This window comes from Oncorhynchus mykiss, chromosome 16, assembly GCF_013265735.2.
Source record: "Oncorhynchus mykiss isolate Arlee chromosome 16, USDA_OmykA_1.1, whole genome shotgun sequence".
Taxonomy (NCBI): domain Eukaryota; kingdom Metazoa; phylum Chordata; class Actinopteri; order Salmoniformes; family Salmonidae; genus Oncorhynchus; species Oncorhynchus mykiss.
The window spans coordinates 49,378,715-49,393,492 of NC_048580.1; the positions used below are offsets into that span (position 1 = coordinate 49,378,715).

A 14,778-nucleotide genomic window follows, 5' to 3' on the forward strand; every position below is an offset into this window, starting at 1 on the left:
AAAAACCGTAAAGTTGGCACGTAGCAAAGAATAGTTGGCAACAAACCGCACAGCTGCACGTAAATCAAGTGACCGGAAACGACGATGAAAGTAAGGAATCTGTTTACAGGGTTGCGGAACTTCATGGTCGTCTACACCAGCTGTATGGAAACTGAAGTGCTTTGAAATGAATTTTTACACGTTATTTCTCATATATCTTCCAATTGTTAATGCAGGTAAGGTCTATTGATTTTTCACAAGTGGATTGCTGGAATTTAGTCTTGCTGAGAATTACTAATTGATTTATCACCTCACAGGTAAATCTTCCCACTCTCTGTGGGGGTTAGCAACACACGTACTTGGAGAGACAGAGTTTCCTGAATTCTGTGTTTTGTGGATGCTGGATGATGTTCAGGTGGGATACTATGACTCCAATTCCTGGAGATTTATCTCTAGGACCGATGAGAACATAGATGAGGAGTATTCAAAAACAGTTCAGGGTGCGTCTTGGGACGTGTACCTCAGTATGAGGAAGCGGTCGTCCCTCTTACAGCACCGCTTTAACTCCACAACAGGTGAGCAAACTGTAATCAATTTTGTAATCAATATACTGTGACCTTAAATATGGGGAGAACAGGGTAAGTTTCTTTTTTTCCTTTAACTAGGTAAGTCAGTGTAAAATGAGCCACCCCCATTATCTAAAATCTATATAACTACGGTGTCAGAATGAAATATATCGGTTTACATGGATGACCAAGATCCAGATGTGTATATATGAATACTATAATTCCCTTACCAAAGTGATTGTAAATTTAATAAATGGCTCAATACCGCTCTCTGCTTAATGTTATATAAGCTGGACAGAACGATCTAGAACCAAAAGAAACGCACACCTATTAAGACGAGGTGCTGGCTAGCGGAGTAGAAAACAAAAGAGAGCCGCACACTCTAGGAGCTCAGATGCAAAAATGTAATTACCAACGTTTCGACAGCCAAGCTGTCTTCATCAGGGTATAATCACAAATACTGCGGGATGACTCGTTTATATAGTGTCAAAAGACACAGGTGTCTGTAATCATGGCCAAGAGTGGCCTAATATCATTGGTTAATAATCAAATATTAAAATGTCATACAAACAACAAATGGATAGCATACGATCCTAGATTAATTTGACTACACAAGCTTACAAACAATTACAATGGAAAAGTCACAATAATCACAAGAATGGCTTCAGATCAAAGTCTACGTTGAGACCGAAGGGCGCAAAGAACTTTAAATTAAAGTTCCAGGCAGCCTCTCGTTTTAACAATAAATTATCAAGGTCACCCCCTCTCCTAGGGAGGGTGACATGTTCGACGCCAATATAACGCAGAGACGAAATCGAGTGGCCTGCCTCCAAGAAGTGGGCCGCAATTGGATAAGTAAAGTTTTTACATCTAATGGTGCTACGATGCTCTGAGATACGTACTTTTAATTCACGATTTGTTTTACCTACATAATTTTTACCACAGGGACAAGTTATAAGATAAATAACTGCCTTAGTGGAGCACGTAATAACACCTTTGATTGGGATCGATTTCCCTGTTTGTGGGTGTTTGAAGGATCTACATGTATAAGTGCCATTGCATTGAGCACAGCCATTACATTTGTAATTTCCATCCAGTAGGGGTGCAAATAGACGTTGTTCAGGAATATCTTGGGGTGGTAAATCAGTGTACCAATTGGTCTCTGAGATTTCTGCCCCGCGAGAATACGACCAAGGGAAGGTCCGAAAACACATTACCGAGACTATCATCGGATTTTAGGATGTGCCAATGTTTGTGAACAATTCCCTTAATTTGTTCAGAGCACTTTGAATAGCGGGTAGTTAGAACGCAAGAATGCGTCTTTTTGCAATGGCAATATTAATCTGATCATTCTTGTAGCCCCTCTCCTTGAACTTTCTTTGCGTCTCAGCCATATTTCTTTCGAAATCTGATTGTTTTTTGCAAATTCTTTTGATTCGACAGAATTGGCTGTAGGGCAAACTATTTTTCAAGTGAAGTGGGTGACAACTATCAGCCCTCAACAAACTGTTACGATCAGTAGGCTTCCTGTAAAGATCAGTGTATAGAACATTATCTTCACACAAGATCAGAAGATCAAGAAAACTGATTTGACGTGTATCAGATTGCATAGTAAATCTCAGATGCTCAGAACAGGAGTTAAGAAAAGCATGGAACGCCCCTCCATAGAACAAAAAATCATCAATATACCGTTTCCAAATAATGATGTGAGGCAAGAAAACATTTTTGAGAGGATTGAAAATAGACTGTTTCTCCATGTAACCCACATACAAATTAGCATAGTTAGGATCCATGGGGGATCCCGCAGTGTTTGTGATTATACCCTGATGAAGACAGCTTGGCTGTCGAAACGTTGGTAATTACATTTTTGCATCTGAGCTCCTAGAGTGTGCGGCTCTCTTCTATTTTCAAATATAAGCTGGACAGCCCATGTTTTTAAAAACTTTTTTGTCACTATTACCTAAAGTATTGGTTCTTTGCTTTTAAATTATTACAGGAATATTTGTTCATCAGAGACTTATTGGTTGTGAATTGGAGGACAATGAAAAGCAAGGCCAACTCATGATAAAGGAAGCGTTCAATGGAATTGATGGAGGTGTTCTGAACTTCAACAAACTGCAGTACAATTACCATCCTAAGTGGCCAGAACTTGAGTTTAATCAACAAAGGACACAGTACATTCAAATGGGTCTTGACAAGGTTTATCTCCCTATTTGCATTAAATCATTAAAGGACTACCTGAAGAAAGAAGAGAAACTGGTCATGAGAAAAGGTAGGCTTTGTGTACTATAAAAATAGTCATGCCAATGCATGAACAATAGAACCAAATATTGTTATGCCATAATTATAACATGTGTAAAAAGCATCAGGAATACAACCTAAGCAAATCTACAGTTGATCCATTGATACACATATCCTCCTCAGTGCGTCCTAGAGTAAGACTCATTTCAAAAGAAAGCACAGATACTGAAGGGGCCAAGATCACCTGCCTGGCCTTTGGTTTCTACCCCCGCCACATCAACCTCACCCTGCTGAGAGACGGCCAACCTGTGGCAGAGCATGAGCTCAAAGGGGGGCAATTGCTACCGAATGGAGACTGGACGTACCAGCTGAGAAAGAGTCTGACAATCACTGTCCAGGAGCTGAGAGAGAGACCCAACTACACCTGCACTGCCAATCACATCAGTATGGACAACAAGCTGGATGTCAGTTGGGGTAAGATTAGGAGCCAAGGGATGCTCTGAGATACAGTATCATCAGATTATGTGCTTTTTAGCAACCATTATGGTTCACCTCTGTTAGAGGTTACAAATTACAAAGTTGTTCCAATAAATATTAGTAATGTAATACTGTCATGTATACATTATTTTTTACAATTTAATGTAATGATAATATTGTGTTTGTATTCATTGACAGTTCCTGATACTGGCCCAGATAGCGCCTCCATCATTCCAGTCGTTCTGGTAATGGCAGTCGTGTTAATTCTGATTGGGATCCTTGTTGTTATTGGCATGTGGAAGTGGAAACACGCAGGTGAGTTGGGTTAGAAGAAGAGAATGGTGGTTACAGATGCAGAAAGTGTTTGGATGCTGATAACTTCTGTATTTGGAGTGATGGGTTTCATTGGTTGAACTTATGCAATAATTGATTGAATAAGGCTGCCCTCTTCAGGTGGAGAATGATCTTACATGGACATATCATCCATGGATTGATGAGGCATTGAAAAACTGTATGGTTGAAAGAGATGGTGCAAAAGGAGTGGCTAATACGTCTGGCTGCACATCTGACTTACTGCAAATTAAGAAATGATTTGACTGAACTCAACAAAAAAAAGTAAAAATTGTATTATGAAGTCAGATCAATGATATAAAGAATTACGGAAAAAAACAGACAGGCAAATTCAACTTCATCTTTCATTGAATCAGATGGCTTATTCATCACTAAACCATTTGATTTTACCAATAATATTAATGATTACTTCATTGGCAAAGTGGGCAAATTTAGGTAGGAAATGCCAACAACGAACAGTGAGCCATCTTATTCATGCATTAAAAAACGAAGAACGGTGCAGTTTCTTGGCAATTTCTCGCATGGAATAGCCTTCATTTCTCAGAACAAGAATAGACTGACGAGTTTCAGAAGAAAGTTCTTTGTTTCAGGCCATTTTGAGCCTGTAATCGAACCCACAAATGCAATGCATTTTGAGCCTGTAATCGAACCCATTTACAACATTAACAATGTATTTCTGATCATTTTGATGTTATTTTAATGGACAAAAAATGTGCTTTTCTTTTTTTTATATATATATACTTTTTTTATTTTTTCCCCCTTTTTCTCCCCAATTTCGTGGTATCCAATTGTTAGTAGCTACTATCTTGTCTCATCGCTACAACTCCCGTACGGGCTCGGGAGAGACGAAGGTCGAAAGTCATGTGTCCTCCGAAACACGACCCAACCAAGCCGCACTGCTTTTAAACACAGCAAGCATCCAACCCGGAAGCCAGCCGCACCAATGTGCCGGAGGAAACACTGTGCACCTGGCAACCTTGGTTAGCGTGCACTGCGCCTGGCCCGCCACAGGAGTCGCTGGTGCGCGATGAGACAAGAATATCCCTACCGGCCAAACCCTCCCTAACCCGGACGACGCTAGGCCAATTGTGCGTCGCCCCACGGACCTCCCGGTCGTGGCCGGTTGCGACAGAGCCTGGGCGCGAACCCAGAGTCACTGGTGGCACAGCTGGCGCTGCAGTGCAGTGCCCTTAACCACTGCAAACAAGGACATTTCTAAGTGACCCCAAACTTTTGAACGGTAGTGTACGTGTCAGCAACCACAGCTAATGAAGTCACTGAAACCCTTAACAAGGAGTTGCAGAAAGTTTTAGAATGGTGGCCAGTAATAAACTGGTCCTGAACATCTCTAAAAGTAAGAGCATTGTATTTGGTACAAATCATACTCTAGACCTCAGCTGAATCTGGTCATGAATGATGTGGCTGTTGAACATGCCGAGGAAACTAAATGACTTGGTGTTACCTTGGATTGTAAATGGTCATGGTCAAAACATATAGATTCAAGGGTTGTAAAGATAGGGAGAGGTCCGTCCATAATAAAGAGATGCTCTGCTTTTCGGACACCACACTCCAAAAAGCAAGTCCTGCAGGCTCTAGTTTTGTCTTATCCTGATTATTGTCCAATCATGTGGTCAAGTGCTGCAAAGAAAGACCAAGTTAAGCTGCAGCTGGCCCAGAACAGAGCGGCACGTCCATTGTAAACAGAGGGCTAAAATAAATACTATGCAAACTCTTGGCTAAGAGTTGAGTGGAGACTGACTGCGTCACTTCATATTTTTATAAGAAACATTAATGTGTTGAACATTCCAAATTGTTTGCATAGTCAACGTACACACAGCTCTGACACACACACATTTACCCCACCAAACAAGCCACCAGGGTTCTTTTCATAGTCCCCAAATCCAGAACAAATTCAAGAAAGCGTACAGTATTATATAGAACCATTTTTGCATGGAACTCCCTTCCATCTTATATTGCACAAATGAACCGCAAACCCGGTTTCAAAAACAGATAAAGCAACACCACACAGTACAAAGCCTCTCCCCTATTTAACCTAGATATGTTGTGTGTATGTATTGATATGTAGGCTATGTGTGCTGTTTTTATATGTATGTAGTTCTGTCCTTGCTCTGTTCTTGTCTATTAATATTTCATGTTTTGTGTGGACCCCAGGAAGAGTAGCTGCTGTTGCTTTCACAACAGCTAATGGGGATTCTAATAAAAAAACGTTTACAGGATGATTATCTTTTAATGTTTAGCATCTTTATCAACGATGTATCATTTGTGGGCAATATGACATGTCCCATTGGTGATCTACCTATGTCAATCTGTTTTTCTAGGCGTTCCTACATTTTCTGGACATATATACTCTGCTGCCAAAGATACTGGTAAGTATGTTAAAAAATGTTTACACCATATCATTAAGGCTTGTACTCAATAATTCCTGTCCAATATTACTCATCATATTGTGTTAACCATTCTCTTCCAGAGACAGAACAGAGTAACTCCTCTTTAGAGACAGAATCAACAGATTCTTGATACTACTGTACTCATAACATCTCTGCTGAAGATGAAAGGAAGTGGATGATGCTCACCTATTTCAAAAGTAAAATGAACAAATCCATAACTAATCCTCAAGCAAGCTTTTCACTCCAGCAATGTTCCAGGGTAACTCACTAATATGGTTAATGGCACAGGGATAGCCTAAACTGTAATTGATTTCATCAACATACACGTCTTTTAATTTTTTTATAATTTGACCTTTTAAAAAAAAAATATATATATATATTTTTTTTTTTTTTTTTTTTTTTATTTCACCTTTATTTAACCAGGTAGGCTAGTTGAGAACAAGTTCTCATTTGCAACTGCGACCTGGCCAAGATAAGGCATAGCAGTGTGAACAGACAACACAGAGTTACACATGGAGTAAACAATTAACAAGTCAATAACACAGTAGAAAAAAGGGGAGTCTATATATACATTGTGTGCAAAAGGCATGGGAAGGTAGGCAAATAATTACAATTATGCAGATTAACACTGGAGTGATAAATGATCAGAAGGTTATGTACAGGTAGAGATATTGGTGTGCAAAAGAGCAGAAAAATAAATAAATAAAAACAGTATGGGGATGAGGTAGGTGAAAATGGGTGGGCTATTTACCAATAGACTATGTACAGCTGCAGCGATCGGTTAGCTGCTCAGATAGCAGATGTTTGAAGTTGGTGAGGGAGATAAAAGTCTCCAACTTCAGCGATTTTTGCAATTCGTTCCAATCACAGGCAGCAGAGAACTGGAACGAAAGGCGGCCAAATGAGGTGTTGGCTTTAGGGATGATCAGTGAGATACACCTGCTGGAGCGCGTGCTACGGATGGGTGTTGCCATCGTAACCAGTGAACTGAGATAAGGCGGAGCTTTACCTAGCATGGACTTGTAGATGACCTGGAGCCAGTGGGTCTGGCGACGAATATGTAGCGAGGGCCAGCCGACTAGAGCATACAAGTCGCAGTGGTGGGTGGTATAAGGTGCTTTAGTGACAAAACGGATGGCACTGTGATAAACTGCATCCAGTTTGCTGAGTAGAGTGTTGGAAGCAATTTTGTAGATGACATCGCCGAAGTCGAGGATCGGTAGGATAGTCAGTTTTACTAGGGTAAGTTTGGCGGCGTGAGTGAAGGAGGCTTTGTTGCGGAATAGAAAGCCGACTCTTGATTTGATTTTCGATTGGAGATGTTTGATATGGGTCTGGAAGGAGAGTTTAGAGTCTAGCCAGACACCTAGGTACTTATAGATGTCCACATATTCAAGGTCGGAACCATCCAGGGTGGTGATGCTGGTCAGGCGTGCGGGTGCAGGCAGCGAACGGTTGAAAAGCATGCATTTGGTTTTACTAGCGTTTAAGAGCAGTTGGAGGCCACGGAAGGAGTGCTGTATGGCATTGAAGCTCGTTTGGAGGTTAGATAGCACAGTGTCCAAGGACGGGCCGGAAGTATATAGAATGGTGTCGTCTGCGTAGAGGTGGATCAGGGAATCGCCCGCAGCATGAGAAACATCATTGATATATACAGAGAAAAGAGTCGGCCCGAGAATTGAACCCTGTGGCACCCCCATAGAGACTGCCAGAGGACCGGACAGCATGCCCTCCGATTTGACACACTGAACTCTGTCTGCAAAGTAATTGGTGAACCAGGCAAGGCAGTCATCCGAAAAACCGAGGCTACTGAGTCTGCCGATAAGAATACGGTGATTGACAGAGTCGAAAGCCTTGGCAAGGTCTATGAAGACGGCTGCACAGTACTGTCTTTTATCGATGGCGGTTATGATATCGTTTAGTACCTTGAGCGTGGCTGAGGTACACCCGTGACCGGCTCGGAAACCAGATTGCACAGCGGAGAAGGTACGGTGGGATTCAAGATGGTCAGTGATCTGTTTGTTGACTTGGCTTTCGAAGACCTTAGATAGGCAGGGCAGGATGGATATTGGTCTGTAACAGTTTGGGTCCAGGGTGTCGCCCCCTTTGAAGAGGGGGATGACTGCGGCAGCTTTCCAATCCTTGGGGATCTCAGACGATATGAAAGAGAGGTTGAACAGGCTGGTAATAGGGGTTGCGACAATGGCGGCGGATAGTTTCAGGAATAGAGGGTCCAGATTGTCAAGCCCAGCTGATTTGTACGGGTCCAGGTTTTGCAGCTCTTTCAGAACATCTGCTATCTGGATTTGGGTAAAGGAGAACCTGGAGAGGCTTGGGCGAGTAGCTGCGGGGGGGGGGGAGCTGTTGGACGAGGTTGGAGTAGCCAGGCGGAAGGCATGGCCAGCCGTTGAGAAATGCTTGTTGAAGTTTTCGATAATCATGGATTTATCGGTGGTGACCGTGTTACCTAGCCTCAGTGCAGTGGGCAGCTGGGAGGAGGTGCTCTTGTTCTCCATGGACTTCACAGTGTCCCAGAACTTTTTGGAGTTGGAGCTACAAGATGCAAACTTCTGCCTGAAGAAGTTGGCTTTAGCTTTCCTGACTGACTGTGTGTATTGGTTCCTGACTTCCCTGAACAGTTGCATATCGCGGGGACTGTTCGATGTTAGTGCAGTCCGCCACAGGATGTTTTTGTGCTGGTCGAGGGCAGTCAGGTCTGGAGTGAACCAGGGGCTATATCTGTTCTTAGTTCTGCATTTTTTGAACGGAGCATGCTTATCTAAAATGGTGAGGAAGTTACTTTTAAAGAAAGACCAGGCATCCTCAACTGACGGGATGAGGTCAATGTCCTTCCAGGATACCCGGGCCAGGTCGATTAGAAAGGCCTGCTCACAGAAGTGTTTTAGGGAGCGTTTGACAGTGATGAGGGGTGGTCGTTTGACTGCGGCTCCATAGCGGATACAGGCAATGAGGCAGTGATCGCTGAGATCCTGGTTGAAGACAGCGGAGGTGTATTTGGAGGGCCAGTTGGTCAGGATGACGTCAATGAGGGTGCCCTTGTTTACAGAGTTAGGGTTGTACCTGGTGGGTTCCTTGATGATTTGAGTGAGATTGAGGGCATCTAGCTTAGATTGTAGGACTGCCGGGGTGTTAAGCATATCCCAGTTTAGGTCACCTAACAGAACAAACTCTGAAGCTAGATGGGGGGCGATCAATTCACAAATGGTGTCCAGGGCACAGCTGGGAGCTGAGGGGGGTCGGTAGCAGGCGGCAACAGTGAGAGACTTATTTCTGGAGAGAGTAATTTTCAAAATTAGTAGTTCGAACTGTTTGGGTATGGACCTGGAAAGTATGACATTACTTTGCAGGCTATCTCTGCAGTAGACTGCAACTCCTCCTCCTTTGGCAGTTCTATCTTGACGGAAGATGTTATAGTTGGGTATGGAAATCTCCGAATTTTTGGTGGCCTTCCTGAGCCAGGATTCAGACACGGCAAGGACATCAGGGTTAGCAGAGTGTGCTAGAGCAGTGAGTAAGACAAACTTAGGGAGGAGGCTTCTGATGTTGACATGCATGAAACCAAGGCTTTTTCGATCACAGAAGTCAACAAATGAGGGTGCCTGGGGACATGCAGGGCCTGGGTTTACCTCCACATCACCCGCGGAACAGAGAAGGAGTAGTATGAGGGTGCGGCTGAAGGCTATCAAAACTGGTCGCCTAGGGCGTTGGGGACAGAGAATAAGAGGAGCAGGTTTCTGGGCATGGTAGAATATATTCAGGGCATAATGCGCAAACAGGGGTATGGTGGGGTGCGGGTACAGCGGAGGTAAGCCCAGGCACTGGGTGATGATGAGAGAGGTTGTATCTCTGGACATGCTGGTTGTAATGGGTGAGGTCACCGCATGTGTGGGGGGTGGGACAAAGGAGGTAACAGGGGTATAAAGAGTGGAACTAGGGGCTCCATTGTAAACTAAAACAATGATAACTAACCTGCACAACAGTATACAAGGCATATTGACATTTGAGAAAGACATACAGCGAGGCATACAGTAATCACAGGTGTTGAATTGGGAGAGCTAGCTAAAACAGTAGGTGAGACAACAGCTAATCAGCTAGCACAACAACAGCAGGTAGAATGGCGATTGATTAGGCAGAGAGGGTCGGATTAACTACACACAGAGCCTAAGTGCGGCTGGGGCCGACAGATAAAACATAAACAAGCAGAATGGATTACCGTGATTAATGGACAGTCCAGCATGCATCAGCTATGTAGCCAAGTGATCAGTGTCCAAGGGGCAGCGGTGGATGGGGCAGGGAAGCTGGACTGGCGAGTGTTATCCAGGTTAGAAAACTAACAATGACCAAATAGCTTGTAGCCAGTTAGCTGGTTAGCTTCTGGAGGTTCTTGAGTGTGTTCTAAAAATGTAAAGATAATAGCGGTTCCGTATCACATTGGGTGAGGCAGGTTACCGGAAGGTATAAACAAATTAAAAATCGAAAAGGGGTAGAAAGTAAATATGGGTTCAGTGAGTGTTTGGGACGCGGCGATTCAGACGGTTAGCAGGCCTGTGCTAACAAGCTAACAGTTAGTAGACGGTGCTAAACACGGTAGCAGTTAGCGGACCGGGCTAAGCAAGCTAGCAGTTAGCAGGCCGAATTTGCAAGCAAGGAGATAGCAAGGGCTAGAGAGTTAGCCTTTGGGGACGTCGCGATGGGGGTATCTGTTTATTCCTCTTCATGCAGTGACATCGATGGACCGGTCGTGGGTCTGGATATTGTAGCCCAGGAGCTCAAAATGTTCCGTTTGCGATGGGAATCCGGGGATGAAAAATAAAATAAAATAATAAATAGGTCCGTTATGCTCTGGTTAGAGTCGCGTTGTTCGAACTGGCGAGAGCTTTCCGAGCTAAAGGTTAGCTGATGACCGGTTAGCTGAAGACCGCTAGCAATGTTTTGCTGAAGCTGGTAGTTCGTTGGCTAGCTTCAGTTGAGGGGTTCCAAGGTCCGAAGTAAATATAAATACTTTAGGAAAAATAGCTACGTTGGGTGAGGCGGGTTGCAGGAGAGTATTTAGAAGAAGTTGAGGTTCAGCAAAAAGTTTTAAAGATATGTGAAGAAAAAAAAAAAAACGAAAACAAACGATATATACAAGGGACACAACACGACAATACGTCCTACTGCTACGCCATCTTGGATTTCAATATGTGTGTGTGTGTGTACAATTTCATAAGACAAATCATATACAACGTTAAACAATAAGTCCGTCCATTGTATTGCACCATGAACTTTTAATGATTGCTACAGTCCTCATTTAAGTCTGATATCTGGAACTGTAGCCTATAACCTGTAGTGTATTGCCAGTCTTGCTGTGTCTGCCTATTATCAAAAAAGGACCACAAATGGAAATAAGTCCAATGAAAAATAATCTATAATTGTATTGTGTTAGATTTGATACCGTAAAATGTAAATAATAGTAAATGTACTGGCTGTATAATGTGTTTTTTAAATTGTCAAATAAATCAATCCATGTTTATTCATCTAAAATGGTTCAAAATAATCTATAATTGATGGAGGTGCAAGTTGACAATAAGGCTGAACACCCCCCATCCAATTTGAATCACTGCATTCTCTCGCTGAGTATGTGGCAGAAGGTAGTGTATCACTGACCTAAGTATCCTAAAACCACCAAGGAGGATTAAGCCACCACTAATTTATAGGGATTATGCCTGTGTTATTTTGGTTAATCGTTGACCTGAAAATAGGACAAGAGAAGGACTGTACTACACAACTGCTCATGTCACTCCATAAGGTTTATCTACTAGTTATATGCCCATAGATAAAAGTAATTACTGAGAATGTGTTGCTCTCCTCTCTCTCTGACAGGGTGTATGGTTAATGATTTCCCATCAGCCCTCCTCTCTCCAGAACAGCATTCCTGCTATTCTCCAAGCAACTGTGTGGAAATACATGCTATTCTGGAACAGTAGAATGCACCATGTGCACACAAGACGTGTGTCAATAACACCTCAAATAAGACTCCTTTTATTCATTCATGTATACACAACATATTTTATTTTATATATAATACGTTTTCTGTTCCTATTAGCCTATTTGTTAGTGTGTTTAACATTATTCATGTTGATAAACAAATTATCAGCCTTATAGTGTGCAGAAAGTACACTCCATAACTTAGTAGCCTAAATGAGGGTGTCTGCTCATCAAATCAGGTGGTTTCAGAACTAGGAATATATAGCTCTGAAATCTAAACACAGAGGCACAAGTCGTCACTCTAGTTAATTAGTGACTGACTGAGCCTAATGTCAACATGGCTAACAATGCCTTACCACTATTTCCCAAAGCTTACTCTCTGTTTCCCATCGCTTTAGAAAGGACTCTTGCAAAACACTTGACCCATGAACTTATATTTGCACCAAGAGCTTTGTCTTGATGCTGTATGCATGTGTTAATACTTGAAGGTAAGTTGGATATTCAGTTCCACAATGCCAAGACAAGCATTGATTTATGATTTTCATTAATAACAGGGAACAGGTATGCAAGCTACTGTATTCCTCATACCAGCCTCATTCCAGGGGCTTTTATTCATATACTGAACAAGGTCATTAACTACCAGTGTTTATACCATGGCATTGTTGAAAACACCTTTCTGATTGGCTTGAAGGGCATTCTATAGCGCGCATTATTTCCCTTTATAAACGTGGTGGTTCGTGACCTGAATGCTGATTGGCTGAAAGCCGTGGTATATCAGACCGCATACCAAAGGGTATGACAAATCATTTATTTTTACTGGTCTAATTATGTTGGTAAACAGTTTATAATAGCAATAAGGCACCTCCGGGATTTGTGGTATATGGCCAATATACCACGGCTAAGGGCTGTATCCAGGCACTCCGCGTTTCGTTGTGCAAAAGAACAGTCATATATTGGCCATATACCACACCTGTCCTGGGTGTGTACATTTGCACAGTAGAATTCAATGGCAATAGTTCATTTTTACATGTTTTGTTTGAGCTGCTTTTGAAAGCAAAAGTCGGATTAAAAACACTTCGTATTTTGAATTCGATTTTCATAATGGCAAGCTAGGACTGATAGTATGGTTAGCTAAACTAGCACATCTGTTTGTTTGGTTACCACAGCAACTACTGTAGCTGTCTAGTAAACTTGCTAGCTACTTCAGTGGATGTTGAACACATTTCTACCGCAAGTGAACACATTTCTGACCGAAAATGTATTAAATTATAACCATTGTATAAAATGGATAATCAACTCTGGTCCCTATGTGTTTTCCAGAAAATAATGCAATTCTGTAGGTCAGTTCTGCTCGGTCATGGAACAATGGATATTCTACAAAGGGTTGGTCAAAACAAGCATTGTGATTGGTTGAGTTGGGTTCTAAATCATAAAAAAATAAACATCTGGCACAGGTAAGCCTATGATGCAAACATTGTAGAGTGGCCTTTTATTGTGCCCAGCACAAGGTGCACCTGTGTAATGATTATACTGTCTAATCAGCTTCATGATATGCCACATTTTTCAAGTGGATGGATTATTTTAGCAAAGCAGAATTGCTCACTAACAGGGATGTAAACAAATTTGTGCACAACATTTTGTGTGTATGGAACATTTCTGGGAACTTTTATTTCAGCTTGTGGAACATGGGATCAACACTTTACATGTTGCATTTATATGGGTCGTGTCTCTGGCAACCTAGTTGAAAGCATGAATCAGCATCCTTTTTATGGATATATACAAATAAATGTCAATATCAAAACAGGTCAAACGACATGAAATACCGCTAGTTTGCTGTCTTACCAGCTTCAGTTTGAAGTGTATGCATTAGCTGTGTAGTTGGCTACCTCCTCTGAACTGTGTCCTGACGAGAGAGCACATTTTCTTTGCCAGGCGATCATTAGCATCATTAGCTCATTGTTATATATGTATCCAAAACACTGCCAGAGATGCGACCCAGTCGTTTTGTTCTGTATCTATGGACGCGACCCAGTCATTCATTCTAAATGTTCTGTTGCCATGATGGCTGGCAAAGTTCTTATCCCTTGCTTGCTAACTAGCCACAGTTGGCTAACACAGGCACGTCAAACGGTGTAGCCAGAATAACAGCAAAGTAGCTGCATTTGTATTTGTTTAAGCTGTTTTCTAGTGATTTTTTTTTTTTTTGGGGGGGGGGGGTAAATTCATAACAATTCGTTAATGATGTGCGATTTCGCCTGGCATATGCCACACTGCTCAGAAGATATAGCCAACTACTCAGCTAACACAATCCCTTCCAATTGAAGCTAGAATGACAGCAAATGCGCTGCATTTTGTGTTTTTCTATTGACATTTCTTAGTATATATCCATAAAAAATGTGTCTGATTCATGATTTCGACTGGTTGAGAAAAGCTGCCAGCCTGTCTGTCTCCTTCAGATTCCCAACACTTTCGTTACCATACATAGGGACAGCTGGAGATCGAATTTCAATGTTGCAAATGTCGGAGAGGCAGACAGCAAGGTTATTACAAATCTCTGCTGTTGAAAACCAAATGCTAGTCTAAAAGAAATGGGAGAACATGTCTAGATTATTTGTGTAGATCTAGTATATAAATAGCCTGGCTGAGTTGATGAGACAGTGGATTGCGCAGTCAAACGGAACAGAGTAAATACGTCATAGATTTAGCCGGTGGTAATTTGTGGATCACCATCCAGGATTAGACCCACCCGTTGTATAATTTGACAACAG

At 42.1% G+C, this 14,778-nt stretch overlaps 1 protein-coding gene across 1 annotated transcript; it reads left to right on the plus strand.

Annotated features, from left to right (window-relative positions):
• On the plus strand, nt 1–11,561 carry LOC110492192 (zinc-alpha-2-glycoprotein). Its single transcript, XM_036947145.1, has 8 exons — nt 1–215; nt 297–554; nt 2,542–2,817; nt 2,970–3,260; nt 3,462–3,578; nt 5,954–6,001; nt 6,103–6,397; nt 11,228–11,561. The coding sequence occupies exons 1-7, from the start codon at nt 167–169 to the stop codon at nt 6,150–6,152; spliced, it is 1,089 nt and encodes a 362-aa protein (XP_036803040.1). The 5' UTR covers nt 1–166; the 3' UTR covers nt 6,153–6,397; nt 11,228–11,561.
• The last annotated feature ends 3,217 nt before the right edge of the window (nt 11,562–14,778 follow it).

Excerpts from the sequence above, each read along its gene's own strand:
- LOC110492192 (XM_036947145.1), top strand. The coding sequence starts at position 167 with ATGAATTTTTACACGTTATTTCTCATATATCTTCCAATTGTTAATGCA. Across the intron at positions 216-296 it reads TCTTCCAATTGTTAATGCAG|GTAAATCTTCCCACTCTCTG; the intron begins GTAAGGTCTATT and ends ATCACCTCACAG. Across the intron at positions 3,261-3,461 it reads CAAGCTGGATGTCAGTTGGG|TTCCTGATACTGGCCCAGAT; the intron begins GTAAGATTAGGA and ends ATTCATTGACAG.